The sequence below is a fragment of the Cygnus olor genome, chromosome 16 (genome assembly GCF_009769625.2).
Source record: "Cygnus olor isolate bCygOlo1 chromosome 16, bCygOlo1.pri.v2, whole genome shotgun sequence".
Classification (NCBI taxonomy): domain Eukaryota; kingdom Metazoa; phylum Chordata; class Aves; order Anseriformes; family Anatidae; genus Cygnus; species Cygnus olor.
The window spans coordinates 5,684,685-5,712,446 of record NC_049184.1 but is presented as its reverse complement, the minus strand read 5'-3'; the positions used below and the strand labels follow the sequence as shown (position 1 = coordinate 5,712,446).

Genomic DNA, 27,762 nt, shown 5'->3' with positions numbered 1-27,762 from the left:
TCCCCCAGCCACACACACAGCAGGGCAAGGACACGGAAAAGCAGGAGCATCACCCCTCTGTGCCCAGTGTGGTCCCTGCCATTGCCCTGTCCCCCGGAGCCCCGGGGCTCTGCAGGCATCTCGCCATGCCCTTCCCCGCTCTGATGTCCCTTATCGCGTCTCCATGTGCCCTGGTAACTGGCCTTTAACTCACGGATAGCTGTTAATTATTGCCCAGCTGCCCTAATGAGTCTGTAGCTACATTTAGCTCTTTGTAAAGTCATTTGTTAAACTACTGGGGAAGGATTGAGCCAACCCAAACAGGCTTTCTGGGCTGTGCACCAATAGTTGAACAGTAGCGATGGGAAATAGAAGCACTGGAGCAATTTTGGAGCAATCTTTAGGAGTTCAGCTGCTACTGGGGGAGGGAGAGGACAGTGTGGGGCCGGACAGGGTCTGGCCAAGGCGGTGCTTGGAGCTGCACCTCTGTGAGGAGAAAACACCAAGGAGCAGAGGGGGATCCGGCAGCTGAAAAGCTGGGTGGAAAAAAAAAAATCCCTCTGGGGAAGCTGATAGTGCCTTGTCCATAGGGGAAATGTCTAAAAGCCGCTTCTATTGCAGCCCCTATGGAAGGACCCAGAGCGTGGCAGCGTGAACATGGGACAGACGCAGTGTGGCACCCCTTGTCCCACCACCCTGCACCGCTCAGGGTGCTGCAGGCTGGTGCTTCCATTTCCCCGCTCCCTGGTTTGTTTTTCCCAGGGACAGCAGGGGGAAGGCCAGTGGCATCCTTCTGCCTCGGCTCAGGGTTTGAGTATGGCCAAGCTCCCTCTTTATCAGGGTGCACAAAGGGACACAGGGACAGCTTGTGCCCTGAGGACCAGCCCTTGTCCCTGCCACACAGCAGCTCGGGGAGATGCAGTGCTTTTTCCCTGGCCCTCCCTCCCTCCATCCATCCTTCCCCAGCTCCCCGCAGAGGACACCCCGCTCGCCTCGGGGTCCCCAGGGGCAGGGTGCCCTAACCCAGAGCACCCTGCTTAGCGCTGGTGTCTGGTGCCACCTAGTGAGAAGCCACCACGGGTGCTCCGCAGGACAGGGCCCTAATGGGGTTTTGCTCTGTCCTGGGATGCGCTCCCAAAAAATCCCAGCTGGGTGAGAGCCGGCTGGTGCCCAGCTCCTGCTGCTCTCCCTCCCACGCTCCCCTCATCCCGTTGTGCCCCTCGCTGCCCCCACAGCCTCCTTGTGCTGGCCACTTCCCATCCCTTAGCACCGGGGCAGGACCCCCAGCACTCACAGAGCCCCGAGGTCTCGCCGTGAGCCCTTCTGCAGCCTGCCTTACACACTGCCAACGTGCCAGCAGTCCAACCGAGGCTTAATACAAACTCTCAGTGTGCACCATTATCTGCTCTAATCAAGCCTGTTATTAAATCCTAGACTAAGCGTTGTGTTTTTTCTTTTCCCTTTTAATTTTCACTGTGTGTTTTTCAGGGAGCTGCACGCCGAGCAGGGAGGTCCCATCACCAGCAGCAGGGCTGCAGCGCCGTGGTGGGATTAGGCTCACGTCTCTGCCTCGATTTGTGAGCCCCGTCCTTGTCCCCACCAAGGACCCACTTGGGGTGCTCAAGAAGCAAGGATTTTCCCAAAGGATTTTCAGAGCCTGAGGGCATGGGGCCTTTGCAAAAGCCAGAGGGCCCCTGCTCGGACACAGACACTTCCACGGCCCCACAGCCCAGCAAAAAGGAGAGAGCAACATCCTACAAATCTCCAGGGTGTTTATTGTCAAGATAGAAATTTCCATATATAAAATAAGTGTTTAAAATAGCACTACCCTGCTCTCAACATGAAATATATATGTACACACACATAGATATTTATTGAAAGAATTATTACCATTTTGCTATGTGATATAAAAAAACAACAAACAAAAACACAAGATAATGACCAATTCCCAAACAACCCTGCCAAAACAGGGACGAGGGGATCCTGATGCCCGCTCTCACATGGGCGCACGCTGGGGCTGTGTCCCCATGGCCAAGGGGCTTACGCCCTGTCCAGCCCTGCGCTGTCGGCAGCTCAGGCTCACCCTGCCAGCAGCAGCTCTCCGGGTGCTGTCACCGCCGCGTTTTTCTCTCACAAAGCCCCTTGGTGAGCACTGGGGCTGGGGCCAGGTGCTGTAGGAGCTGCGCCACATGTCTCCTCTTCCAGCGCCCAGCCTACCCAGCTCACCCCAGCTTGGAGGAACGAGGCAACTGCAAAGGCTGAACCCATTCTCTTCGTGGCAGGGCTTGTGCTCAAGTTCTTTTTTTTTTTTCCTTTTTTTTTTTTTTTTTTTAAATATACTCCACGTCCCCTCGGGATTTTGTGATACAAGAACAAACAACGATGCTTTACACATAATCTAGCAATAACAGCTCCACGTAGCTACCGAAGGTCCCCGTGCCCCACCTGAGCACCGCGGCTCTCCGCGAGGATCACTTCTTGCGGGCCATCTGCTTCTCCAAGGCTTCCAGTCTGGCTGTCATCTGAGCAAGTGAGCATGCTAAGGAAACCGTGAGCTGGGCAAAGAGCGAGAAACGTGCCCCAAACGAGCATGGATTGTGCCTTACCTGTGCCTGCTGGCACCCACGGACCCTCCCTTGGGAGACTGTGGATGGGACCAAGCTCCCATGCCATGAGATGTCACAGTGCTGCCTTTTTCTCTTGAAAGATCTGACAGTTTTCACTGGCCAGCACAGACTGCCCTGGCCGTCGCCACCTCCCATCCCTGCTGCCAGCCCCTGTGCCTCCCCCAGCAGGAGTTTGGATGCAGCCCCCTAGAGCTGCGGGCTGCTCTGCGCCCCGGCGCGCCCATGCAGCACCCAAAGGATATTCCTCTCGGTCAGGCTCTGCAGGATGGCCACGGTGTTCGTCTGGAACTGCACCAGCGCCTCGCACTCGCACGGGCTCCGGATCTCCGTCTCCCCTCTGCCCTCCTCTGCGTCAGTGGGATTTGGGAGTGCTCAGAGCACAGTGCCACGGCCGGCTCTGCTCATATCCCCCCCAGTGCAGCACCAGCCCCTCGTCTTTCCAGCCCTTTTGCATTAAACCCCTCGCCCCCAGCTTTTCCTCTTCCAAATAATCCCTCCCTGAGATCCACCCCTCTATCGTCAACAGCAAGAGGAGATCAGGAGAGGGGCACCCTAGGGTTACAGCAGCCCTGGGGCTCAGTTTAGGGGCTCTGCCTGCCCCTGCCAGGCTGCCACAAGCATCACGGGTGATGATGGTGATGATGGGTGAGCCGCGGGGTGGCAGGGGCACGAGTCACCCTGTGGGCTCCTCGGGGAGAGGAGGGCTCGTGGCTGGGCACCCACCTGGGCAGATGTTCAGCTTGAAGTTCTCCACCAGGTGGGTCATGGTGGTGAAGTCTGCCGAGTAGGAGAAGTGCTGCTCCACCGGCTCGGAGGCGATGGCCCGCAGCTCCTCTTCCACTGCCTTGCCGACACCCACGGCGAACATGACGATGCCTGCAGGGTGAGGCCGGACCCTGAGCGCCCCACGGCAGGCGATTCCCAAACCCAGAGTGAGTAAAGCTGAGTACTTCCCCACCCTGGGGCTTCCCCCATGCGTGGCATGGATTTGGGAAGGACAGGCAGGAACGGGCAGGGGCACGGCAGCATCAGCACAGTGCATGCTGCGGCATTAATGGTGCTGTTCAGAGCATCCTGACACTGCAGTGAAAGCATGGCTGGGATATAGGAGATGAAGCACAAGCCTGGGTGCTGTGGGCAGGCTAACCCCCACTCATGAGAGCCAACCATCCCAAGGAACCATCCTGGGATGGTTCCCAGCCCCCTGCCCCTCTCACCTGACTCTTTTGCTCTCCTGGCCCACTCAGAGATGTCATCCTGGGAGCGCCCGTCCGTGAAGACGAGCCCGATTCTGGGTACGTTGTGGGAGAGGGGCCTGGCCCCTTCCAGCTCGGAGAAGCTGTGCTCTACCATGTGCTTGAGGGCAAGGCCAGTCATGGTGCCTTTCTCCATGTACTCCACCTTCATCACGGCCGCCTTGATCTCGTCCGCACTGTGGTACTTGTTGAGGGGGAACTCGGTGCGGACGCGGCTCGAATACTGCACCAGCCCCACCCGCGTGCCCTGCGGGGACACCTCCAGCAGGTCCACGATGCGGTTCACAAACTGCTTCACCAGCTCGAAGTTCTGGGGCCGGACGCTCTTGGAGCCGTCGATCACCATCACCAGGTCAACGTGCCCAGTCCCGCACCCTGCGGGCACACGGCGGGGTGAGAAGGGACCGGCGGGACGCTGCTTGGGCCCCTGGGCCGGGGTGAGGCTGGGAAGTGGGGCAAGAATTCCTGGGGACCTCCATCCAGACTGCTCCACTGCCACCCCAGGGTCCCCTGGACGTCCCTCCTAGGTCTCCCTCTTCCTGAAACTTTCCCCAAATTCTTGTCGCACCCTCTGGGCTCTGTCTCTGCAGATGCAAGCCCTCATCCATCCATGCAGAGCGCCTCGCATCTGCCCACGTGAGTGAAGCCCTCCCTGGGAGCTGGGTGCACTGCAGCTCTGCACTGCATCCCAGAGGGTGAGCTGCACCCCAGTACTCAGTGCTGCACCCCGGTACTCACGGCTGCACCCCTTCCCGTCAGCCTGGAGCTGCTGCCCCTCGGGGCACACGCAGCGGTACGAGCCCTCGCTGGTCACACACTTGAACTCGCAGCCGTGATCCACTCCGTTGCAGAGGTCGGTGGCTGGGGGACAAGGCAAGGGCACGGGGTTATCCCCGTGCATGCAGGGGACCCCAGCACCCCTGCTGCATCCCGCGGGACTCACCCCTGCAGGAGCTGCCGTCGGGCTGCAGCGTGAAGCCGTGGTGGCAGCGGCAGCGGTGCCCGCTGGGGATGCTCACGCACTCGTGCTGGCAGCTGTGGTTCCCAAAGCTGCAATAATCGATCACTGGGGAGAGAAGAAAGCAGGGGGAGGTTGGCAGGGGGCTCTGCAGGTCCCACTGCGGTGTGGGGCAGGACCAGGACCCTGCTTGTGGCAGCAGAGTAAAGCTGGGGAGACACCGAGCCCTTGTTTTCAACACGAGCAAGGGCAGGGGATGTTAGCAAGGGAAGGGATGACATACTGAGGGACAAGGGGAGGATGAGCAAGAAGCAAACAAAGAAGAAAGGGAAGAAGCAGCAATGGGGGGAGATGGACACGTACTGGTGCAGGTCCTCTTGTCCTGGCTGAGGTAGTAACCCGGGCGGCAGCGGCACGAGTAAGACCCACGAGCGCTGACGCACTGGTGCTCGCAGCCGTGCCTCCCGTTGGCACACGCGTCGATGGCTGCAGGGGAAGCAGACACCCATCACCCTCCTGCCTCGGTGTCCCTGGGGCAGTTCCCCAGGCGCAGCACCACAAGGCAAGAAGGAAAGGTGGTGGCCAGAAGCAGCCAATACTGCTCTGCCCTCTGGTAGGGCAAATACTGGGAGCACCCAGCTGCTGCTGGCCTTGCTGGGCCCTCTGCTGCATTTCAGCTCCCGTCCAAAAGACCTGCACCTGCCAGTCCTTTGTGAGAGTTAGAATAAAGAAAGGTTTTTACGGGAGCAGGTCTTTCCATCTGCGTTGAGCCGGTAGCTAGGGTTGCATTCGCAGTAGAAGGAGCCGGGGGTGCTCACGCAGCTGTGTTGGCAGCCGTGGTCACGCTCCACACACATGTCCACCCCTGGAAGACAGAGAGGGGTCAGAGCAGCCCACGGGCTCCTGTACAGCTCTCCTGCATGCTCCCTGTCCCCGCGGGGTGACCCATAGGGCTGATTTCCCGTGCACAGGCACAGGAACCCCTTGTGCTGTTTAGGTTTCTGAACGGCTTTGGCGTTTGGGTCTGCCCAAGCACTAAATAGATGCTCAGTATTAATTGATACTGTTGACAGCCAGAGCTCAGCTGTTCTTCATGAAGGAGCCCAGGCAGCTATGTCTGCACGTCCACGTGAGCAGAGATGGCTGGGAAATGGGCACTGGGGCAGGGAGGCAGCAGGCAAAGGCATTGCTAGAAGGGCAGCGTGCCCCAGGGCATATCTCAGCCCCTGCGCGAGGCACAGCTCCTGCTGGCCGAGGCTGCGCGCTGCCACCCCAAACACCCCGAGGGCCATCTTCTACCCTGCTCTTGGTACAGGGCGAGGAGCAGGCACTGGGACCCCCGTCACCACCCCACTGCCGCGGCTCTCACCCACCGCACAGCTTGTCCTGGAACTGCTTCCCGAACTGCCGGATGAGCTCGAAGGACTCCACGAGGAAGACGTGCTCCTCCAGCGGCGGCGACGCCATGGCCCGCAGCGAGGTCATGTCTGCCCGCTGGATGCCCACCGCGTATATCTCGATGCCGGCGTCCCGGGCCTGCGTGGCCACCTCGGTGACCCTGTCCTGGGGCCGCCCGTCGGTCACCACGATGGCAATGCGGGGGATCTTCTTGTGCGGCGGGCGCGCACCCTCCTGCACCGTGAAGGCCACGTTCATGGTGTACTGGATGGCCAGCCCCGTCATGGTGCCCTGGGCCAGCGGCACGATGCCGTTGATGGCCTTCTCCATGTCCTCCCGTGTGAAGAAGGTCTTGAGGGAGAAGATGTTCTGCACCTGGCTGGAGTACTGGATCACCCCCACGCGCGTGGCGTTGGGGCCCACGTCCAGGTTGCCGATGATGTCGATCATGAAGCGCCGCATGGTCTCGAACTCGAAGGGGCGCACGCTGCGGGAGCTGTCGATCACAAAGACGATGTCCAGGGGGCCCGTCCTGCACTTGAGGGCTGCAAGAGGGCAAGGAGGTGGTTTAGTCTGCAAGGAGCGGAGGTGTCCCCTTTGGGTGGCTGTAGGGGTGCTCATGGGGGAAGGAGAAGGCAGGTCGGGGCTCACCGGCACCTTCCCACTGCCAAATGAACCTACAGAGGGTGCCCGGTAGGGAGTGGGAACAAGAGGCAGGGGACACACGCCCTGGCCATGGGGCTATAGGGAATGGCAGTGTCCTCTCATTCCCAAATCCTCCTGCTGCCCTGTTCCTGCACAAACACCTCTGTCTGTCCGGATCTGCCCTGGCAAGGCTCAGGCACAGTTTTAGGCAGTGGTGTGTTCATCTCTGCCGCAATTCCTCTGTCCCTCCTGCAGCTCCAGCCTCCTGTTTTTCACTGCATTTTTCCAGTTCCTGCCTAAAACCAGAGCTTTCTATTTTATTCTTTCTTTCTTTTTTTTTTTTTTTTTAAAGGGTAAAAAAAAAAAAGAGACAATGAAAAGCCTTGCTACAGACATGCACATCGAGACGGTCGAGCCAAACAGCCTCTCTTGGATACATGGGTGCAACTTCCAGTGCAAACTGGGCGGGTGTTTAGCAAGTGAAAAGCCAACGAACATATTTTGCTTGGCTTGTGTGCCCCTGAGCCTGGGAGAATTTGGCCGTAATGGTAAGCAAACACTCCGAGCCCCCTTGGGACGATGCCCAGACTGGGGCTGTCATCCCAGCTGCTCCCAAGTGCCCAGAGGTTTCTGAGACATACTCAGCTCCTTTCTCCATATGGTGCTTTCATGGTTTTTGAAACTGGAACAGATTTGGCCACCTCTGCCTGGGGAGGACAGAGGCTGGTGCCCCTGTATTTGCTTCATCCCCCCACCAGGAGACCCACATGCATGGAGGGGTGCAGGTGGGGACCCTGCATCCTCCTGGGGATGCCCCAAAGCTTCAGATCCCCACCAAGCCTTCCTCCAAGAGCTTTGCTGCCCTCACACACTCACTTCTCTCCCCTCTAGGCAATTCGCAGCAGCCGGGGCTCACCTGCAGGTTTCGGTCTGGCTTCCAGCGTCGTTAGGACAAGCAGGAGGAGAGGAGCGACCCACAGGAGCTTCATCGTTGCTGCGGGCACTGCGGGGAGGAGACGTGCTGTCAGTGCTGACCCCCACGGCTCGCAGCTCCTGCTGGCAAACCCCATGGGCAGGAGGTGCCCCTGGCACTGCCAAATCCCCCAGACAGCAGCAGCAGTTGTGCCAGATCTGTCCCCACACCTCCCCAAAACCCAGGCGGGGACTGTTCCAAGCGAGGACGGGCAGCCTCAGCACTGCTACATTTCATTACAATAGCAACGATTTGCCAAGTGAAAAACGCGGTCTGATTTTCTGCTCTGGGTGGAGCTGGCCACCGGACAAGCCTTATTTTCACTTGCAAACCATGCGGCTGGGATGTTCAGCCAAGTGCTCCCTGCCTGGCGCTACGGCCGCTCGCTGCAGCCAGAAGACGAGGGGAGCTCTGTGCCCGGGGATGTGCGGCCACGGCCCCACCGCTCCCGGCATTGCAGGGCCACCAGCTCCGTGCTGGGAAGAGACACCCCGAAATTAAATGCCAGTCCAGGCAAAACCTGCTCAGAAGCCTCTCAGAGTCACTGGCAAAGACTGCTTTTCCAAGAAGCTCTGTGAATTTATTCTCCGCCTTTTTCCAGGCTGCCCTGGGAGAGCAGAAAGCAAAGACGTCCGCATGCACAGGAGGTGATGGTGCCTGTGCAGATGGGTTTGTGAGACCTGAGTGAAGGATTTGGGCATTTGAGGTGGGATAGCCGAGGGAACAGATATTTAGATCAGCTACCCAAAACCTCAGCTTGTTGCTTGTCTCCCTCCCTGCCCATCTCTGTGTTTTCTTGCCTTGGCTTTGGCTGCCCTCGTCTGGCTCCTGTATTTCCATGGATTTATTTGGGGGGGGCTATAAGGCACGGACTGAGCAGGTGCCAGCCCTCCTGCTATGTCTGAGCCTAGTGAAAGAAATGGCAAACCTGGGGGCTGCAACAGCACAGCCTTGGTGCAATGAGAGCAAAGTCAGGAGGTGCCCAGGCACCGCTGGATAACGGTGATCACCAGGAGGGAGCCCAAAGCCCAGGCATCCAGAGCAGCCCCAGCACAGGTTGGAAACCCATGGGGCAGCAGGGAAATGCCGCAGGCAGCACGGCTTCCCCAGGGAGATGGGGAGCAGGCGCTGGAACAGCACTTGTTGAAAAAGCACACTGGAAATTCGCTTTATCGGTGGTTATCGGCCGATATTTGCTTAGCCCCGTGAGGTCTCGGTTGTAATTCATCACCGGGGTTTCCACTTAATTGCTGAGAGATTGTGTGCAGCCCTGAACCCAATGTATTTGATGCTGATAACAGGTTGCACAGCTGCGTCTTAAAATTGCCTCCAGTGTTCACACCTGAAAAACAACACTGGAGAACTCAGAAGGACAGAAAAGGTCTGCAAGAGGAAAGTGGGGTCCTGAATACCAGCCTCACAGCGCGAGACTTGCTGTTCACCTTTAACTTGGCCAAACTTTGATTTGTGCCCACTCACAGAGCCAGCTCCACGAGGAAGGTTTCTGGGAGCAGAAATCCATCAGGAGAGCCCTGGCAGCACCCAGCGGCTGGAAGATGAAGGCAGAGAGGTGCAGAGGACAGACGAGATGCAGCCCCTCACCGGGGAGCACCATCAGCCCCAGCTGCTGCCCTGGGGCTGCAGCCTCACTGAGCCCCTCCTGCAATACTTTTTAATTTTTATTATTATTTATTTTTATAGGAGAAAGCGCTCACTAACCACCAAATTTTCTGGGGGCAGCCGTGCCACCTATTTCACTTCTGCAGGTCTCTGCTCTCCAAGCCTCCCTGCAGCGGCAGGCTGGCACGGAGCCTGCATCTCGCAGCATCCAGAGAGCTTCAGAGACAGCCCAGGAGGAGGAATGAGCTCGCGGGCCAGGAACCAAGGAGGAGAAAACCAGTTCACGACTGATCTATTTTTAACAGCATCCGAGTGTTGGATGAAGCCTTCACGCTCCCCGTGGCTGGAGGGGCTGGACCAGGCATGGCACGGCAGCTCAGCCGCGCATCCAGCTCCAAGAGGGTTGTTTTGGCTGTCCCTGATTTAATCAAGCACCCACCAGCAAGGCTGATGGGCATGGGGAAGCTGAGAAAACCCCCTGAGTATCCCTCCCACTACCCCATGCTGGGCAATTCCCACAGCTACCTGCTTTTCTTGCTCCGCGGGGGGGGTTCCCCCACCCCGAGGGGTGCCGCACGCCCGAGCCCCCCACCACCAGGAGCAGGAGGGAGATGGGTGGGAAGCGGGCGGCTGGCAGGCAGGTGCTGCGAGGCAAGGCAAACAGCGCCGGGGACCTTGAGATAACACCGAGCTATAAAGGAGAAAAGGGCCGGGGGGGGTGAGCGCTGCGCAGGGCTGGCTCTGCCCCGCGGGACGCCTCGCACCAGTTCCCCACTTTTCAAGGCAACGCAAAGGGGGAAGCCAGCCCGTTGATTTTCCTCACTGAAGAAGATGGCCAACATGTGGGGCAGCAAAGGCATGAGCCACACGTATGGGCAGAAGGGCTGGCAATGAGCCCAGGCTCCTCTTGTGCCCTGGGACAAGGAGGACGCCAGGATGAACCCCCAGAGGCAGCCAGGTAAGGCACCCCCCCGGGGCGCTCGCCTCCCTCCCGTCCTGCTCCCTGCCAAGTGCTGAGCCTCAGGGAAAAAAGAGCCGCTTCGGGTTTCAGCCTGGCCTCCTTGGCAGCGCTCTGCTGGCTGCAGGTTGACAGAAATGCTCTGAATATTCCCCTTCTGATTCAGCTGCAGGTTGGACCTGGGCGCATCCTCCCCTGGGCAAGCTGAAACAATATGGCTGGGGTGATGCAGCCAGCACGTCTCCTTGTGTAAAAACAGGGACTGGGCTTTATCTGCTGGCATATAGGAGGAATGGAGAATATGGAGAAATAGGGGGTGAGAGGCTCAGATGGCCATGCGTTCACAGACAGCACAAGCGCTGGCCACGGTGTCACGGGGAGAAAAGCAGACCCCTGTGTTTACATGGTCAGAGCTAGGTCTTAGACACAAACATATTTAACATGGGTGATGCAAAAGGGGTGCACGGCCCTGATGCCATGTGTGCTGTCACCCAATAGCACCTATTTCTGTGCTGGAGATCTTGGACAACATTAGAGCAGCTCCAGACACAGTGTCCCCATGACCCCCATGCCTCTCTGCACACCCAGCTTTGTTCTGCACCCGACCACAGGGCTTTTCTTTGCAGAGACCCCACCAGGCAGTTTTGCAGGCCATAATTCACCTCCTGCCTGAGTATTATTCAATAAAGTGTCAAAGACGACCCAAAATGCACTCAGGAGCCTGGACACAGAGTCCTTGTGCTCAGGACAGCACCACAGAGCTGGCCTCAGGCTGGAAGATGGGGACACCAACGTGTGCCTGTGCTTGGCAGGACAGCGAGCCATCCTTTGGGCCCTGCCCAAAAGAAATTCCGCCCAAAAAAAGTGCAGGTGGGACCAGGGGAGGACAACAGAAACGTGTGCTGCCCCAGGCATGAACAACAAGGAAGCCATGACTGCTGCCTGGAAAGACACAGGCAATCTGCATCAGCCTGCAGACCCCTCCTGATGTTGGGTCTTGCTGTGCAACCCCCAGGGATGTTGTCTGGATGTTTGCAAGACTCAAGCAGTGTGAAAGGCCGAGGCTCCTGGAGCTGGAGCCACGCTCCCCTGGAGGGCTGCCCAAAGGGCCGTTTCTCTCTGTCTCTGGACTGAAGCCCAGTTTCAAAGTGGAACTGTTTCCCAGCTCCCCCTTTTTTGTGACACCTGTGCTCTTCTAGAGCTTGTAACCTGCATGACAGCAGGCACTCCAGAGCAGCAGAGCAGGGCCCAGCCCATTTCAATGGATGGTTGGGGCTGATGTGAGAGAGTTGAAGCCCAGCCCTGCCAGCACTTTGCAGAGGGGTGCTCAGAAACACCTAACCTCGGTGTCCACCCCCTGTGCAGAAGGCTTGTGCATCCCTTTCCAGCAGCAGGGCTCCTTCAGGTAGCAAAGAAACGCTGCCGAAACCCCAGCAAGCATAAACTCCCTGAGCTGAAATGAAGGAGGGAAAAGGCAAACCAAAACCAAACTAAAACACAACCAGAGCCTGCTCCAGGTCTCATGCACTCAGCTGCTCATTAGCACAGCAGAGGGGTGCTGATGCATCCCCTGGCACAGCAGCTCCCTTCCCAGCTTTCTGCACCCCAAGCATGAAGCTCCGGCCTCCTCAGACACCCTGGGTGCCTGCTTGTCCCCAGCCATGTGCCCTTGGGAAGGTCGGGGCTCAGTCCCTAACACAGAGCTCGTCCTGAGCAGCATGAGAGCGTGCAACTCAGGCTAACCGTCCTGGGGTGCCCCTGCTGCCCTGAGCCCCACATCCAGCCTGGGGGCCGTTTTGCAGAGCAAGGGAGCATCAGCAAGCACCATCGCGTCATGACCAGAGAAACAGAATGGATTTCCAGTCCAAAAGCAACAGAGAATAAAAATTCTCCCCCCTTTATAAGGCTGGCATGCCCTCGGTCCCTCCCCGAAGCACGTGTGGGATAACGAGAGCAGCCTCTTCCCAGGACATCGCAGTGCTCTCCGGTTACAGCGCTCAGCAGCTCGTCTGGGCCAAGTGCCACCTGGAAGGACACGGTGTTTAAGAGACAAGGCTGTGCTTCTCAAACAGCACATTGTGCCTTCAGACCCGACGGGAGGGCTGTAACAGGAAAGTCTTGCTGGATGCTGAGGGGACTCCTCTGAAAAAGCCAGTTCCCCATTTTGGGGGCCCATTCCCACGCTCACTGGGGTTAGCATCTTCCCCAAAACACAGAGCAGAGAGATGTTTCTTGCCTGGGTCCATTTTCAAGGTGAGTGACAGATGTCTGTCTCACATCTTATCCTCATGGATTTAACATCCCACAAGTCCCAACAAGCTTGTGCTATGAGGTGGCATTTGCCACAGCCAACATTTCCCTTCTGAGGGGAACCCAATGGGCAGAGCATCCCCTTTTGGATGTTCCCCCTGACAGCAGGTGGGGTCTTTCTCTGATCTAGTCCTAAAACACCTGCCATGCTCAGCAGCTGAGCTAGGAGGAACTCCTCTTGTCCAGCCTGCTCCGCTCTGAAACATACAGTACCTGGGCTGCTGCAGAAGCTGGCAAGAAAATAAAATGCCATATTCACTTGCACATTAACCGTGGCCTTTGAAAGCACGTGTTAAAGGTGTAGCCAAGAGGGAAACATCAGCTGGTCAGACAGTTCCGACTGTTCTATCAGCCGTGTCAAGAGATGGCTCCTGTTGCAGGTTCTCTGTTCTTCATTATCCTTACCCTGCACGTGTCCCCTGAGCTGCACGCAGCCCTGCTCCCGCCAGGCATTTTCAGCAAAACTGGATGGGCCTTGGAATAATTCTAGATTTTGACAAAGAATAATCACCAGGGGAAATGCTCACCTTCCAGACTCTTTCAAAAGCAAATGCTCATCTGCAAACGAGCCCCTGGAGGACAGCTGACCTGAGCCAGGAGACTTCAATCCTTGGAGGAAGAGAGGCATGGGCCATCCAGAAGCTGAGGCAGCAATCCACAGCCCAAGTCCTTTTTCTGGGAGGAAGGTGTTGGAGTGCATTTTTTCCCCAGAAATATGCATGTTCAACCACAAAGGAAAGAAATGGCCCGGAGCAGTTCCTGGGCTGGTGCAGAGTTCATCAGCTGAGCTTCCGATGCAGCAGAGCCGGTGTCTCTAAACACTGAGACTGACAGCTCCTAGCAGGACCTCTGCCTCCCAGATCTGCTGGGACCAGTATCCCCGGCTGACCTCCAGCAAGCTCACAGGGCACAGACAACCGCAGCGAGCGCCTGCTATTTCAGCCCCACAATCACAGATTTGCTGCCTGACCTCCTTCTCTAAATCTTTATATCATATTTCTTGCCCTGGAGACGTGACTCAATGTGTTGGCACACGGAAAGACGCCAGGAGAATATTCTCGTGCCTCTCCCCTTTATTCTGCCCGTCCTGCCACGCATTTAATTGAAATAGCAGAAAGCAAGGAGCCTTTGGCTGCCACAGGAAAGCATGCAGAGACTTCTCAACCCTCCTCAAGACAGAAAAGGTTGAAATATTTGTCTAGATACTTTTCATGTTGAGAATCCCGAAGGCAGCATGGGAAACCTCAGAGCAGCATTGGACGCCCCAGCTGATTTCAGCCTTACCCCAGCGTGAGGTTTGCCCTTTTTGGTCAACCCACGAGCAAGTAGCTGAAGTTATCTAATTCTGTTGTGCTTGTTGAGTCCTTGCTGAAGGCACCTACGGGCTCGTTGATCCCTGGAGACACCAGGAACAGCCCAAAGTCACTTTGCTGAGGTCTGGAGGCCTCAAAAGGCTCTCCAAGGCAAGCCCTACAGTGCAGCGTAAGGAACCAGAGGCCAGGAGACTCCAAGCCACTTGCTCAAGACCAGAGCAGGTCTGTGGCAGCACTGGGACCTGGGTTGGCTCTCCTTCTGGGACAGTGACACAAGGACACTTCAGAGAGCAAGGGGAACACGCGGCCATGGGCTGGGGAAGCTGGTGGGGCTGCAGCGCTACCAGCCCACTGTCAGCCTCAGCAGCTTAACACCAAAGGTTCAGCAGACAACACGGAGAACAAAATTGAGGAGCAGTTGTGAGATTTCTGCCTGGCATTTGAGTGCAGACAGCAATGTTTTGTGTCACCCTCCTCCTGGCTGGTGCTGTTAAAACCAAAGCAAGATGCTGTGAGAAGCGAGGGGGTGTTTAATGTGACACTTGGAGGAAGCCGTCCAAGTCCAGCTGCAAGCGCGGGAGCTGTGAGTTTCCAAAGGCAGGGTTTTCCCGTCTTTTCCAGCTCATGGACCCCTGGTAATTTTCCAGCCACGACAGACTCTTGCACAGTGGGCTAACTGAGCTGACAACAGATCTGCTCCTACCGATTCCTGCTGTGGACCACCTGCAAACCACAGATCAGGATCCTGCCCTTGTGCAACCAGTGGAGCAGCACGACACAGCCCAGGGACGGGAAGGCTCAGCCTTTGGAGAGGAACCAAGTCACTGCCACCTCTCTGCAAGGGACCCCAGCTGACCCCCATGGGATGCCCTGATGTGCACCAAGGGGACCAGGGTAGGGATGGATTCACCCATGCACTCAAGAGCTTGCAAAGGGAGAAATCAGAAGTTTCGGGGGAAAAAAAGACATAAGCAAAGGCAGAAATGTGCTGGGGAAGAAGGATCCCATGTCCAGTGGAAAATGCTGGGTGGGAGAAGCAGCCTGAGAGCCAGAAAAGCTTCAGATGCAGTATCAGGCCAGGGGCACCCTGCAGGGAAGTACTGCCACGGCTGGGCACTGACACCTCCTCTCCTGAGCATGTGCACTCAGCAGGGCTGGCCTTAAACCCTGCGCATTTATCCCAGACGGGAGAGCAAACAGAACCCTCCTAACCACCAAATACCCATCGAAGGGCGATTCTGCCAGCCTGCAGCCAGGTCTCTTCACCTGGATGCTCATCAAAGCCCTTGTGCAAGCAGGACCCAGGGCTGCACGAGCTCCCCTGCAGCCAGCAGAGCCCCCCTCATCAATTTGCTACTGTTTGGCCCCAAAGCGGAGAAAACAATTTCACGAGCTAATGACGAGGTGCAGGAGCTGCTCAGCCTCATGGCACAGCTGGAAGAAAAGTGCAGGACATCTGGCACAAAAGGGACCCTTTCTGGGGGAGCAGCTGATTTTTTTATAAGTCTCTTTATGAGCATCACTCAGTCTTCGTTGTTGTGTTTTTCCTGGGTCCCTTTTGTTCAGTTAGGGAGGGTTTGTCCGTAATTTGCATGTGCATGTAGGTATAAGCAGTGTTTGTCTCTGCCTCTCTCCGTGTTCCAGCCTTATTTATCCAGCATTTGGAAGTGGCATTTTACGAGCGCTGAGTTTTTAACAAGGCAGGCCCACTGCTCAGAAAGCGAACAAAGGGGCCCCTATTGGAAACTTTAAAAATGTTTAAACAAAGGCTTCTCTTGAAAACCTTTAACCCCTAGTCCCAACCTCAAGGGAAATACTACGTTATGAGCAAGCGGAGCACAAACATCTTCTGTGACCACCGATTGCCTACAACAGGCTGCCTTGTTGGCCACATCTTTTCTGTTCACTACCATCGCCAACAGGATTAACTCCCAAGCCCATCTTGTACTAATCCCATAAAATTTATTTAATTCTTCAGGGGGAAAAAAAAAACAACAAACAGTCAGAACTTCCACAAAAATGAACAGCAGCTTTTTCCAGTTGGATGCAGTAGTCCCCCGCCTGCTTTGATGGAAAGTGCCATTTTACTACAAACATGAAGATCTCTTGCACGCCCTCCAGATGGGAATTTGTATTTCAGACAAGGCCAGATTTAGCCCAGGAGTTAACTCCGCTCTTCGTATTGCCAAGTCCTGGTGGCAAAAATCAGGGCTGAGATGCGAGAGCAGATTACACACGCACACACACACAATTTTTGCCTGTACCGGATGCCAATCTAATGATATTCCCCAAGCAGATTGCAAGAACCTGCTTGTGAAATACTTTTTCTACTTGCTGCCGAGAGCCTACAGGCTGACTGCCTGTGACTGATCACTCCTGTTCTCAGAAAAATAAAAGATAAGGAAAAGCTTTGTTATTGCCACCAAGAGATGCTACAAACGGCCCCACAGGGAGGACTGTGCAGTAACTGTATGCAGTCTGGCCTCGGTGGAGGCAGAAATCCCATGGGGTTAAGTAGAAGAGGTAAAACCGTGTGAATGAGGTCCTCTCTTGGAGCCCTCTCCCCCCCTGCCCCAGTCCCACGAGCAGCAGAGCCCCATTTCCTTGCTCCCCACCGACACCAGGTGGGTGCTCCCAGGACCAGGATGGACTGGGCAGCTCCCTGCTCTGCAGCAACAGCTGTCCTCACACCTTCTAGCCAAACAGGGGGGGGAAAAAAATCCCCAAGAGGGTACACACCGCCGCACCATGTTACCTGCACGGCCCCGCTCGGCTGCGTGTTGGCACAGATCTGGTGAACACAGAGCAGTCTGATTTTCCAGACAAGTTTTCCCACGTAATTGCTTGCAGCCAATATGCCCAAAGCTATTATTTTTCCTGTGCAATGCTCAGAGTTATAAGCCAAAGGTGGGTGATTGCTCATACAAACATGTTTATGGGTATGCACAAACAGAGCTATGAGCATGCATGGCCCCAATTTTCCAGTCATGCAGAAGCGGTGCAGAACAAACTTAGGGCACACTTCTCAGCTTATCTTTCGGCAAGATCTAGCTCTCCTATTGCTTGGTGCGCTTCGCCCAGGTGTACAAGACCTTATTATTCTCTGCTAAAAGAGATCCTCACTTGTGTAAGCAAGAACCAGCCCCAGAGCTAGGCAAAAGGTGAGCAGAGCACACAGATTACAAACTGGGCCATCCCTGTGGCAGGGAATGCCTCCATCCTCCCCGCAGGTACTGAGAGCGGAGTGGGGGCTGCTTTCCACAGTGGGGTGCTGTGACCCCAGTACCCACGCCCTGCACCCCAAAAAAACAGCTGGGACAGCAAGTGCTAGCACCACAGAAAGGGAAAAGCATACAGGTGGTGGAGCTCAACAAGTGCACTTTTGGGGGGAAACCCCCAAAATCAGTGATAATCAGGGGATCAGTGACACCCTCCCGAGGGGGCACAGCGCTCCCTAACCCCCCAGCCCAGGGTGAACCCCCCAACCTCCACCCCCCGCGGGGTCGGGGCTCCCCCTCACCCCATCCCCTTTTCCCCTTCCCGCAGGTGCCGTGGAGCCCCTCACTCACCCGTACCAGCCTCGGAGCCGCTCCCCGCCGCGATACTGGCTCAGGTACGGCGGGGGCTGCGCGGGGGCTGCGCGGGGGCTGCGCGGGGGCTGCGCGGGGGCTGCGCGGGGGCTGCGGTGCTGCGCGGCGGCGCCGGGAGCGGCATTTAACGGGGCGGGGGGAGGCGGGGCGGGCCCGGCCCGGCCCGGGATAGCGCGGGTGGGGCCCCAGCCCCCGGCCAACCCCCCCCCCCCAAAAAAAAAAAAAATATATAAAAAAAAATAAAAAATCCCGGGGCTGGCGGCCGGGGGCGAGCGGGAGCCGCGCAGGTGGGAGCGGTGGCGCCGGGCAAAACGGCGGGGTTTGGGCACAGCCCCTGCCTGCACGGCACCGGAACGGCCAGCGAGAGGCTTCCTCCGTTTGGGTTTTGGGGGGGGTTGTTTATTTTTTGTTTTATTTTGGTGGTTTTTTTTTTTTTTTTTTTCTGTATTTTGGGTTGGGTTATTATTATTTGTTTGCTCCTCTGCTGGCGGAGTGCATGAACCATAAAGTCCAAAGGCCCCGGAAAACAGCCCAAAAGCTCCTTGTGTCCTTCCCTACAAACCCCCAGAGACCCGGGAGCTCGGGGAGCTGGGCTGGAAGCAGGGAACTGAACCTGGTCCAGCCCCCCGAGGACAAGTGATGTGCGGGGCTGTAGCCCTGGAGAGCATCGTCATTAAACACCCTGGAACAGAGCTTCCCAGTCTTCCACCGCCTCGCAGCACTCACATCATCTCCTTGGTGGCAGGAGCCACTGTTAGTGCTTCACAGCACCGAGCTTTAACGCTTTAGCAGCACTTTCCGCCTTCCCCACGCTAACACAAACAACAGCAGGCGGTTCAGAGAAAGGAGACCCCAGCAAACCACCCACATTATCTGAGCTTTCTCACAGTCGAGGCGATGCTGCGGTACCAAACATGGGCCTTCGGGCACTGCCAGGGCGGTGGCGGGGCAGGAGCACGCCGTGGGTGACCACCCTGCCTGGCCCCCGGTCCCCCACAGCTGTCCTGCCTCCCGTCCCTGGCTGGTGTTTGCCGTTGGTGTGGTCGAGAAATCCCCCAAGCCCAGAAAAGGCTGAATTTCGCTTGTGTGTGCAGCAATGAAAATATAGGATTTATAAATACCCGTGCATATACAAGGGCTTGTGGGTTGGGTTGGTCTGGATTAAAGGAGGTATTGAAAAATGAGGGAAGCCAGAAACTGCAGGCTTCTCATTTCTGTGATTTCTAATGGCTTTTCCTTTTGCATAAACATCACGCTGACTCCATACCCAGGAGCACTGCAGGCTTTTTCTCCCCTGCTCTCTACGAAATATAACCCAGACCTCTAAAATGGATATTCTTTATTAGGACATTTGGTTTTCCCCAGCCACAGGAAAGAACAATTGCACTCTGTGGCACCAAGTCGCCAGCAAGCTGCAGGGCAGCTGTGCTCTGAGCAAGGCAAATGACAGCTCCTTTTGGGGTTGAAAGGCAGAAAATTAAACCTGTGCACCTGGATCAGTGTGCACTCCAGGATAGCATTAATGTGAGTTAAGGTTCTTGTCTACACAGTGACTTGAAGACCTCAGACAAGAGCTGATGGGTGGCACTTAGGTCTCCCGAGTCAGGCACTTTCATTCTCAGCAGGACCCCGAAAACTGGCACCCATCCTCTGCAGGCTGAGCCGGTGAATGTTGGGGAAGAGCACGCACCGCATCGCAGCCAGGGCTGGGGAGCAGTGGCAAGGGGGTGTCTGGTTCTCCCAGTGCCCTCACGTGGGTGTTCTGCTCTTGGGGTCACCCAAGGGTGCGAACACGGGGCGGTGCTGGGCGTCTCTGCCCTACCTGCCCTCGCAGAGCAGGAGGCAACGAGGAGACCAGGGGGTGTCCACACCAGAGCTGGTCCAGCCTTGTGTCTCCCACGGAAAGCACGCAGGGCTCTGCTTCTCCTTTCCTGCGTCCTGGCCCATGCACAGCAATGCGGTCAAGGCTTGCAAGCACGCATGGAGTCTGGGTGCTGTCACACCCCTCACTTCGGGCAGAGCCACCCCAGAGACACCCCTACAACATCCCCAGGTGTAAGGGACCCGCAGGGATCATCCCATCCAAGCACACCTCAAAGCACACCCGCTCCTGCGGCACATCCAAACCCACCAGGCTTAAAGCAAGAGAAGAGCCCCAGCACTGCACAGCGCCAGGCTGAGCACGGAGAGGGAAAGGCTTACAAAAATCAGCCAAGGAAAGGGGTCGTGGCCCGCAGAGCCGAGGAGGCAGGGCCTCGCTCTGCCTCTGCATAATGCCTAACTTTGTGCGAGAGCGTTTGATTCCCAGCTGGGAATTGCGTCTCTGAAAAGGAGGCTGTTAGCGCGGGCTGTGAGAGCCCAGCCCGCGTGGTGCTGCTAACATGACACTGAACTAACACTGCACTACAATCAAAGCATTTTAATAATTTAATATAATAAATGTCAGAGGGAGTGAATAATTCCCTGTAACCCTGCAGAGGCTGGAGGTGCCAGAAGGAGCCAAGTGGGTACCGAGCAGCATACCGAGCCACTTTAGCAATAGCCCTTTGACTTTCTGAAGGCAAATCTAAACCAGATGATGGATGCTGGGTGGTCGGCTCCTGGTCAGAATGGTGAGCACTGTTCAAAGGGGCGTCACTCAAACAATTTAACCCCCAAATTTGGACAGCAATGGGTGCAGAGAAAGGAGAAATTAAACTCCCCAAGTTTCTGGGTAGCCCTTCCACAGCTAGACATCAAATCTGGAGAACCATGGTCTGCTTACCTGCCATTGGCGTGCACGTTCCTGCATTAAGCAGCAAGTAGCACGTGGATAATTATTCCAGAAGTCTCCAACAAGACCTGTGCAGCAGCCCCCGTGCCTCTGGCATTACGCAGGGATGTGATGGTATGGAGCGATGATACCTGCACAAGCCTGGCCCTGCCCCGAGCTGTTGCTGCAGGAAGCTCTGCAAAGCAGGTGTTGCTGCTGGCCACGCTGTCAGCACACGTCTTAATCCACATTTTTTGGCAATTTGCTGCCAAACACTCCGTGCCGATGGCTGAAGCCGAGGGGCTGCCTCCAGCACCAGCCCAGCTGCTCCCAGGCAGCCCTGAGCTCTGCCATGGGCACCCAGTGGGGTGGGGGGCACCCAGTGGGGGACATGGAGCTGACACCCGGCCAGACCCAAAGCTGCACTCCTCATTTGGCACTGAACACTGAGCGATGGGACCCGCAGGGAAAAAAAATAGAAAAAAATAAATCAGGCACAGAGCCCGGTTCGTTCTTATGTTTGCCTGAGCAAGGATACAAACCACTCGGTAGAAAGAAGGGTTGGAGAGAAGGTTTCAGCAAGATGAAAACCTATCCCGGAGAGGTTTCTGGTGGCAAACCAGGGGGTAAAGCTTGACTTGGGGCACAGGGCAGAAAATTCAGTCTGGACGGCTGAATTCAGCAAATTCAGAGTGGCAGCTGATGCTGTGGATGGCACCGGTGCCAGCCGTAAATCTGCTTTTGGCACAGCCCCATTGATTTATGCTTGCTGATGATGTATTAACGCATGGAGAATCGAGGTTATATTGCCCATCTCATAACCAAACAGGGCAGTGATGGGAAACTCTGCGGACAGCAAAGCACCGGGTCCCTGCGGGACTATCTGCCAACAGAGGAGGCACTGGGGAAATACTTGTTTGTATGGGAGGTGTGCTCATCTTCACATACAGACAGGAAAGCATCGGCTTCATTCACAGCGTGGGAAAGCTGGAAGTGAAGGGTTGGAGGTGTCAGGCTAATTGTAACGTGGTTCCTCATGTCCCACGGCAGAAGAGGACACCTCAGGCTCGGACCCAGCCAGCCTGTCCCTGCCCGACCGCCTGAGCCAGCAGAGTTAAAGGGCAGGTGCATGGGAACTGCTCCCAGTTACCAGAGCAGAAAGCCTTGATGTGGCCCTAAAAACCCTCCCGGTGCCTCTCGGTGCCCAGCTGCATGGTGCAGGGAGCTGAGGGCTGGGTTTGGGGCTGGTGCCATTTGCTAGCGAGGTGAGGAGCCCAGTCCGGGTGTTGCAGTGCTCTGTCTTGTAGATCCAACCCCTACCAAGCCAACCTGCTCCGAGACGGCGTGCGGAGGTACCTGCAGCTGCCGGCAGACCAGACAGTACTCATACTGCACGCAAAGGTCGCCCAGAAGTCGTATGGTAATGAAAAAAGGTGAGAGTCTTCATGGGCTGAGCAGCACGAGAGGGCACCGTCACCCTGACCCGCACCGGTGGGCAATCCTCCCGCTGGGTTCCTCCCAGGGACGGGAGGTCAGAGGGATGGGGAAAAAAAAGAAAGAAACTATTCAGGTCTCACCCTCTCAGCATGAAATTGCAAAGAATAAGAAGAGAGGTCAGTGTTTTAAGTGCTCTGGAAATCGTCTTAACATCTGAACGGCCACACTGGGACGTCTCCATCAATGCCCACCGTCTCCCCAAAGCTGCTATTTTGGACAATCCTCCCCACATCGCAAGAACACCTTGAGGTTCTGGCTCGAATCTCCAAAATTGCTACTCCCAGGCAGCGACGTCAGCATGTGGCACCGGAGTGTAATTAATCCTCCATTAACCCTTGTGATATAAATAATCCTCCCTTATTACCGAGCAGCTTTGAGGTGACAGGCTCTGCCTCGAAGGCTGAGCTGCACCCAGATGAATGGGGCTGGGGCTGTTTTTTCCTTCGTGTTGGGATTCAGGGTCCAGAGCCTGGGGGATTTGTATAAATAAATCCGTAGCCCAGCACTTTAGGGCCCCAAAATATCACCCCCTCCTGCACTGCTCGCGTTTTACCCAGTATGAATAGAGGATGAATTTGTGCCATTCACCCAAGTGCAAAGACAGTGGAAACCCAAATAAAACACAGGAAAATAGGTTTCCAAAACCCCGCACATAGATTTATTTGCGTTGGGCTCTGAATCTGGCTGTGAATGCAAACTCTGTTCCTGAGCTGCCGAAACTCTGCATTCCAGGAGGGCAGAGAGCGGGGGCCTGACCCTGGGGGCTCAGCTGGGGGGGCTGCAGCACCCAGCACCCGACACCCAGCACCCACCAGCAGCACCCAGAGGTGCGGCAGCGGCACCATGCTGGCTCCGCAGGGGTGCCAGAAGCCACACCTTGAGCCAAGCACCGTCTCTGGGTGTTTGAGTGCTGTCAGGAGGGGTCTTCTTGTCTCCACAGGTTTTTCTGCCCCCCGCCTTGCGTTTACCTGAGTGGGCCGGGATGGAAGTTAAAGCAGGAGCAGCTAACAGGTACGTGTGTGGTGGCAGCCCCAGACCTCTCCCGGCGAGCCATCCTCCACCTCTGCAAAGGGAAATGCATCCTGGTTATTATTTCTGTGCCCCCCAAGCTCCTCTTTCCCTGGGGCTGGCCCCTCTGCAGTACAGACCTGAGCAGGCAGCAGCCTGGGCCACCCCAGGAGGAGCCCCAGCAGGTGCCAGCGTGGAGCTGGAAGGTTTTTATCCCTGTCTCTTCCAGCCAGGGACTTGGGAGAGGCAGGTTTCCGCGTGTGGGGATACATGGGGCTGGACAGCATGGGCAGCAGCCTGATGGAGACGCAGAAGCTGAGCTTCGAGGAGCAGCCGGACTCAAAGGTAAATTGAGGGCTCGCAGCCTGCTCTGCTGGGGATGCTCTGTGCGAGGTTAGCCCTGCAGTGCCCGCTCCCCGTGGGCAGGATCCGTCCTTCTCACCGCCTTTCCAGGTCTGTGCAGCCCTGGGGCACTGCCAAAAATCGCACAGCATCCCCAGCCCGTTATGCGCTCCCGCTGAGCGGCAGCGCAGCTTATCGCGAACTGAAAGCCTGCCCTTTCATTTGTGGGTAAACAGCAAAGGAAAACACGGCTCAATCCCAAAGTTCAAGAGCTTGAGAGGAGACCCAGCATCTTTTGATAGGGGAAAAGAGGGGGAAAAAAGCATTATCTGGGGTCCCTGAAGAGTGCAGGGTCTGTGTTGGGCCAAAAACATCACAAAAAGACCTTTGTTTGCAGCACTCGAGGTGCTGCTAGAGCACGGCGTATCAGCCCTGCCAGAGCCAGCACGGCGGGGAAACCGAAAACCCAGGGCGATCCCTCATGTTACGCGGGATAAATCACACGTGAACATTAATTTCCATGAGGAATTCTCTGCCCCCTGTGTAAATAAAGCCTCTGCCGATCCCCGGCTCTTCACCGCACCTGTAATAACATCTCCGGCCGTTTCCCCCTGTAAATGAACCTGGGGCTCTTTGAAAGGGCGCTATTGTCCTGTGGGGACGCCGTGCCCAGGTTGGCGGTGAGGAAGGTGAGGAGGGCGAGGAAGGCTGGAGGGGCTGGGGCCATGCCCACTGCCCCCAGCCCACGCTCGGCTGCTCCTCATGTCCCCCGCAGGGCTTTGGCTGCGCCAAGGCGCTGTACATCTCGGACGCGGACAAGCGCAAACATTTCCGCCTGGTCCTGAAGCTCTTCTTCAGCAATGGGCAGGAGATCGGCACCTTCCACAGCAAGCTGATCAAGGTCATCTCCAAGCCCTCGCAGAAGAAGCAGTCACTGAAGAACACGGACTGTGCGTATGGGAATGGGTCTGCTGCGGGGTGGGATGGGGTGGGATGGGATGGGATGGGATGGGATGGGATGGGATGGGATGGGTGCTCACATCTTGCCTCCAAAGCAGTCAGGGCTGATCCAAAGCCCATGGGCACCCTCAAAAAAGAATGCATGTGGGCATATTGATGTCCATTTTCCAAAGGGTTGACCCACTGCAATTTGTAGGGCTTTGGTGCCAATGTGCTCCCCACCCCGTGGGCTTCACCTGCACCTCTGGGAGGTGCGGCTGGGCTGCTGCACACACAAAGAGAATGGCAGATGGAAGTGCTGCTTGCTGCAGTGCTGCTCACCCCAGTAACCAGGACTCATCCTCCCCGGTACTACCAGAAGCAGCAGGGCTGTAGCTTGAGCCCCGAGCAAGCTGGCCAATGCTAACCCAGCCACCTCCCCCTGCAGTGTGCATCTCCTCGGGCTCCAAGGTGTCCCTCTTCAACCGCCTGCGCTCCCAGACCGTCAGCACCCGCTACCTCTCCGTGGAGGGGGGAACCTTCATCGCCAGCGCCAGGCAGTGGGCGGCCTTCACCCTCCACCTGGGTAAGGAGCCTCATGGGGCTCACACCAGCCATGTTCCTGCGTGGTACCACATCCCAGCCCTGCTGGGTGCTGGCCTCCCAGCCAGGTCTCTCCGAGCAGTGAGCACCTGTGGTGCAGATAAAGCCATAAAAAAGCACTGTGGCTGTGGCCAGACCTGCTCCCTGCTGCTCGCGGCACTGACTCTGCTTCTCTCCTTCCACCGAAGCCGATGAGCACTACAACCGGAGTGAGTTCCCCCTGCGGGAAGGGTACATCCGCTACGGCTCCGTGGTGCAGCTCATCTGTACGGCCACTGGCGTCACCCTGCCTCCCCTGGTAAGCCTCAATCCCCACGGGGCTTGGGTGGTAGGGACCTGAGCAATGGGTACAATCCCCGGGCCCATGCTGCTCTTCTGCTCCCCTGAGCCCAGGGTCTCGCAAAGGGCAATGTGTGCTTCATCCCTTTGCTTCCTCCTCACGGGGGCACAGCCTCCCTCGGGGCAGGGGACTCACCAGCCCCATGCTGAGCAGGTGCCCCTGCCCTGCAGATCATCCGGAAGGTGAGCAAGCAGTACGCCATGCTGGACGTGGACGAGCCCATCTCCCAGCTCCACAAATGTGCCTTCCAGTTCCAGGGCAGCGACCGCATGTACCTGTGTCTGTCCACGGAGAAAGTCATCCAGTTCCAGGTACGAGGGGCTGAGGACCCCCAGGTGCTCCACATCCAAACTGCTCCACTTGGTTGCTCGCTGGGAGCGGGTCACGGGGAGGGGGAGGTCTGCCACCAACCGGGGTTGCCTCCAAATTAAGCTAAGAATCACTGCAGAACCACCTCCCTCCAGCCTTGGTAGGAAACTCATCACCGAGGTGTTTGCAAAGCATCTCAATCCCCATTTTATAGCAGAGGTACTGGGTCACTCGCTGGCACCAGGCAGAAGCCAGGCGTCCTTGGCCCTGGTCCCTTACTGTCCCCACCATGACATTTTCAGAGCTGTGACCCTCTCCACAGGCGTCTCCGTGCCCGAAAGAAGCCAACCGGGAGCTGCTGAATGACGGCTCCTGCTGGACCATCATCGGCACCGAGATGGTGGAGTACACCTTCAGCGAGAGCCTGGCCTGTGCCCGCGAGCCCGTCAGCCCCGTGCCACTCATCGCTGCCCTGCAGGTAGGCAGGGCTCCGGCTGCGGGACGCCTTTTGGGGCATCTCCATCCCCAAAGGGCTCCTCTGCTCGGTTTCTCTTGGCGTGGGGATGCGGCGAGGCTGCTGTCCCGTTCCTCGGGGCTCTGCGCGGGGCCGGGGTGCAGGGCAAAGCAGCCGGTGCCGTAACGCACTGCCGCCGCAGCTCACCGGTGGCGGGGACGTGGCCATGCTGGAGGTGCAGGGCGAGCATTTCCACGCACACCTCAAGGTCTGGTTCGGAGATGTGGAGGCGGAGACGATGTACAGGTAAGAGTGGAAAAAGGTGGGGGCGGAGCTGGTGGGGGAGCCTCTGGGTCAGGCACAGCGGTGCCTGTGGGATGTGCTATGCAGGCCATGTGGGATGTGGCTGCCAGCCTGGGCGAAGGGGGCACTTGAACCACCCGTGCCGCAGGCCCAAGCTAGAGCATTGCACTGAACAGTGGGGAGGGCTGTGGGGGGGGGTTTGGGTTCGCTGCCCGCCTCGCTGCTGCTCGGCTGGGTGCACGGGTGCTCCTCCTGGTGTGGGAGGGCCATGCTGTAGGGTTGGCTGGAGGCCACAGGGACCCCAGGGGCTGAAGACAAGCAAGGAGCCCTGGCAGAGGAACAAAACAGGTGGGAGGAGAGAGGAGAGCTGCTGGAGACTTCCCGCTGAGCCCCAGGTTGGAAGTGATGTGCCTCCCAGGTTATTAAAGCACATTTTCTTCATGCACTGCTCCCAGGAGCCCCAAATCCCTGGTGTGCGTTGTCCCCGACGTCTCCGCCTTTGGCAGTGACTGGAGGTGGCTGCGATACCCCATCACAGTCCCGCTCCTGCTGATCAGGGATGATGGCCTCATCTACTCCAGCTCGTTCACCTTCACCTACACCCCGGAGCAGAGCCTCCTGCCGGGACAGCCGGTCCCCTCGGATGTCCCGCAGGACTCAGACAAACTGCTCGACAGCATCCACCAGGAGTTCACCAGGACCAACTTCCACCTCTTCATGCAGAGCTAGCGAGTGGGGCCGGCAGCGCTCCGCCTGCCACCGGCCCTGGGGACAGGAGCTTCCCTGAGCCACATCTGCAGGCTGGGGTGGCCCTGCCCGAGGGTCCTCCCCATACATCCACTGCCCACCCGTTACCTGACCCGCTGCCTTCTCTCTTCTCATGGCAGGGTCTCGCCCTGGTGAGATCTCACCTGAGAGCACCAATAAATCATGCTTCGAGGACTCTTTACTGATTCTATTGCTTCTTTGTTGGCCTTCAGGATTTACCTCCCATGCTGGCACAGAACATCGCGGCTCCCCTGATGTCCTCGGTCCATATATTCAAAGGCCAGGAGGGACAGGGATGAATGCAAGTGACCTGAAATGTCATTGATCGATACCAGGAGTCCCTGCACCACTTCTGTGCTTTTCAGTAACGAGGAGCTGATTTCCAGCAGCTGAATACCCAGCACCAGATTTTTTTTTTTCCATTAGAGGCCCAAATGGGGGAATTTCAAAAGGAAAAGGGAAAGAAAGAGAGAGAAACAGTTCAGTGTGAAACCCAGCCCTTTCCTAGCTGTCATGGCTCTCTGAGCTCCGTTGTTTCACGCGCACATGCGGTGCAAGGCTGGAGCCAGCAGGAAGCTGCTGATCTAAAGAGGCCATAAAAAGGAACCGGGTTTCTTGGAGCTGGACCCGAGTGCTACGCAGACCGGGCTTACAGCTTTATTTAGCCTTCAGATCTCTGTGGCATCAAAGGAGCTACGGTGTACCTAGAAATCGTGCTGCCCTGGCAGTTCTGAGCTGGGGTTAGAAACAAGCTGGGTGCCAAAACCACAGAGGTTTTGAACCTGTGCTGAACTCAGCAGCACCGAGGGGAACAGGGGCA

General features: G+C 57.0%; 2 protein-coding genes across 3 annotated transcripts; one reads left to right on the top strand and one right to left on the bottom strand.

Annotated features, from left to right (window-relative positions):
* Positions 1-1,734: 1,734 nt before the first annotated feature.
* Positions 1,735-17,749, bottom strand: MATN4 (matrilin 4). Of its 2 annotated transcripts, none has more exons than XM_040575992.1 (11): positions 17,607-17,749; positions 7,780-7,866; positions 6,194-6,763; positions 5,563-5,685; positions 5,184-5,306; positions 4,806-4,928; positions 4,601-4,723; positions 3,824-4,237; positions 3,330-3,482; positions 2,849-2,953; positions 1,735-2,509 (listed from the first exon to the last, which is right to left on the bottom strand). In XM_040575992.1, exons 2-11 carry the CDS (start codon positions 7,850-7,852, stop codon positions 2,451-2,453), a joined length of 1,866 nt encoding a protein of 621 aa, XP_040431926.1. In that variant the 5' UTR covers positions 7,853-7,866; positions 17,607-17,749; the 3' UTR covers positions 1,735-2,450. The 2 variants fall into 2 exon arrangements, with proteins under 2 accessions (XP_040431926.1, XP_040431927.1); XM_040575993.1 differs by having other exon boundaries at positions 17,613-17,743.
* On the top strand, positions 10,393-26,911 carry RBPJL (recombination signal binding protein for immunoglobulin kappa J region like). Its single transcript, XM_040576362.1, has 12 exons — positions 10,393-10,414; positions 17,584-17,650; positions 21,687-21,812; positions 22,817-22,887; positions 23,114-23,229; positions 24,002-24,176; positions 24,614-24,751; positions 24,957-25,066; positions 25,279-25,419; positions 25,740-25,895; positions 26,074-26,177; positions 26,630-26,911. The coding sequence occupies exons 1-12, from the start codon at positions 10,393-10,395 to the stop codon at positions 26,901-26,903; spliced, it is 1,500 nt and encodes a 499-aa protein (XP_040432296.1). The 3' UTR covers positions 26,904-26,911.
* The last annotated feature ends 851 nt before the right edge of the window (positions 26,912-27,762 follow it).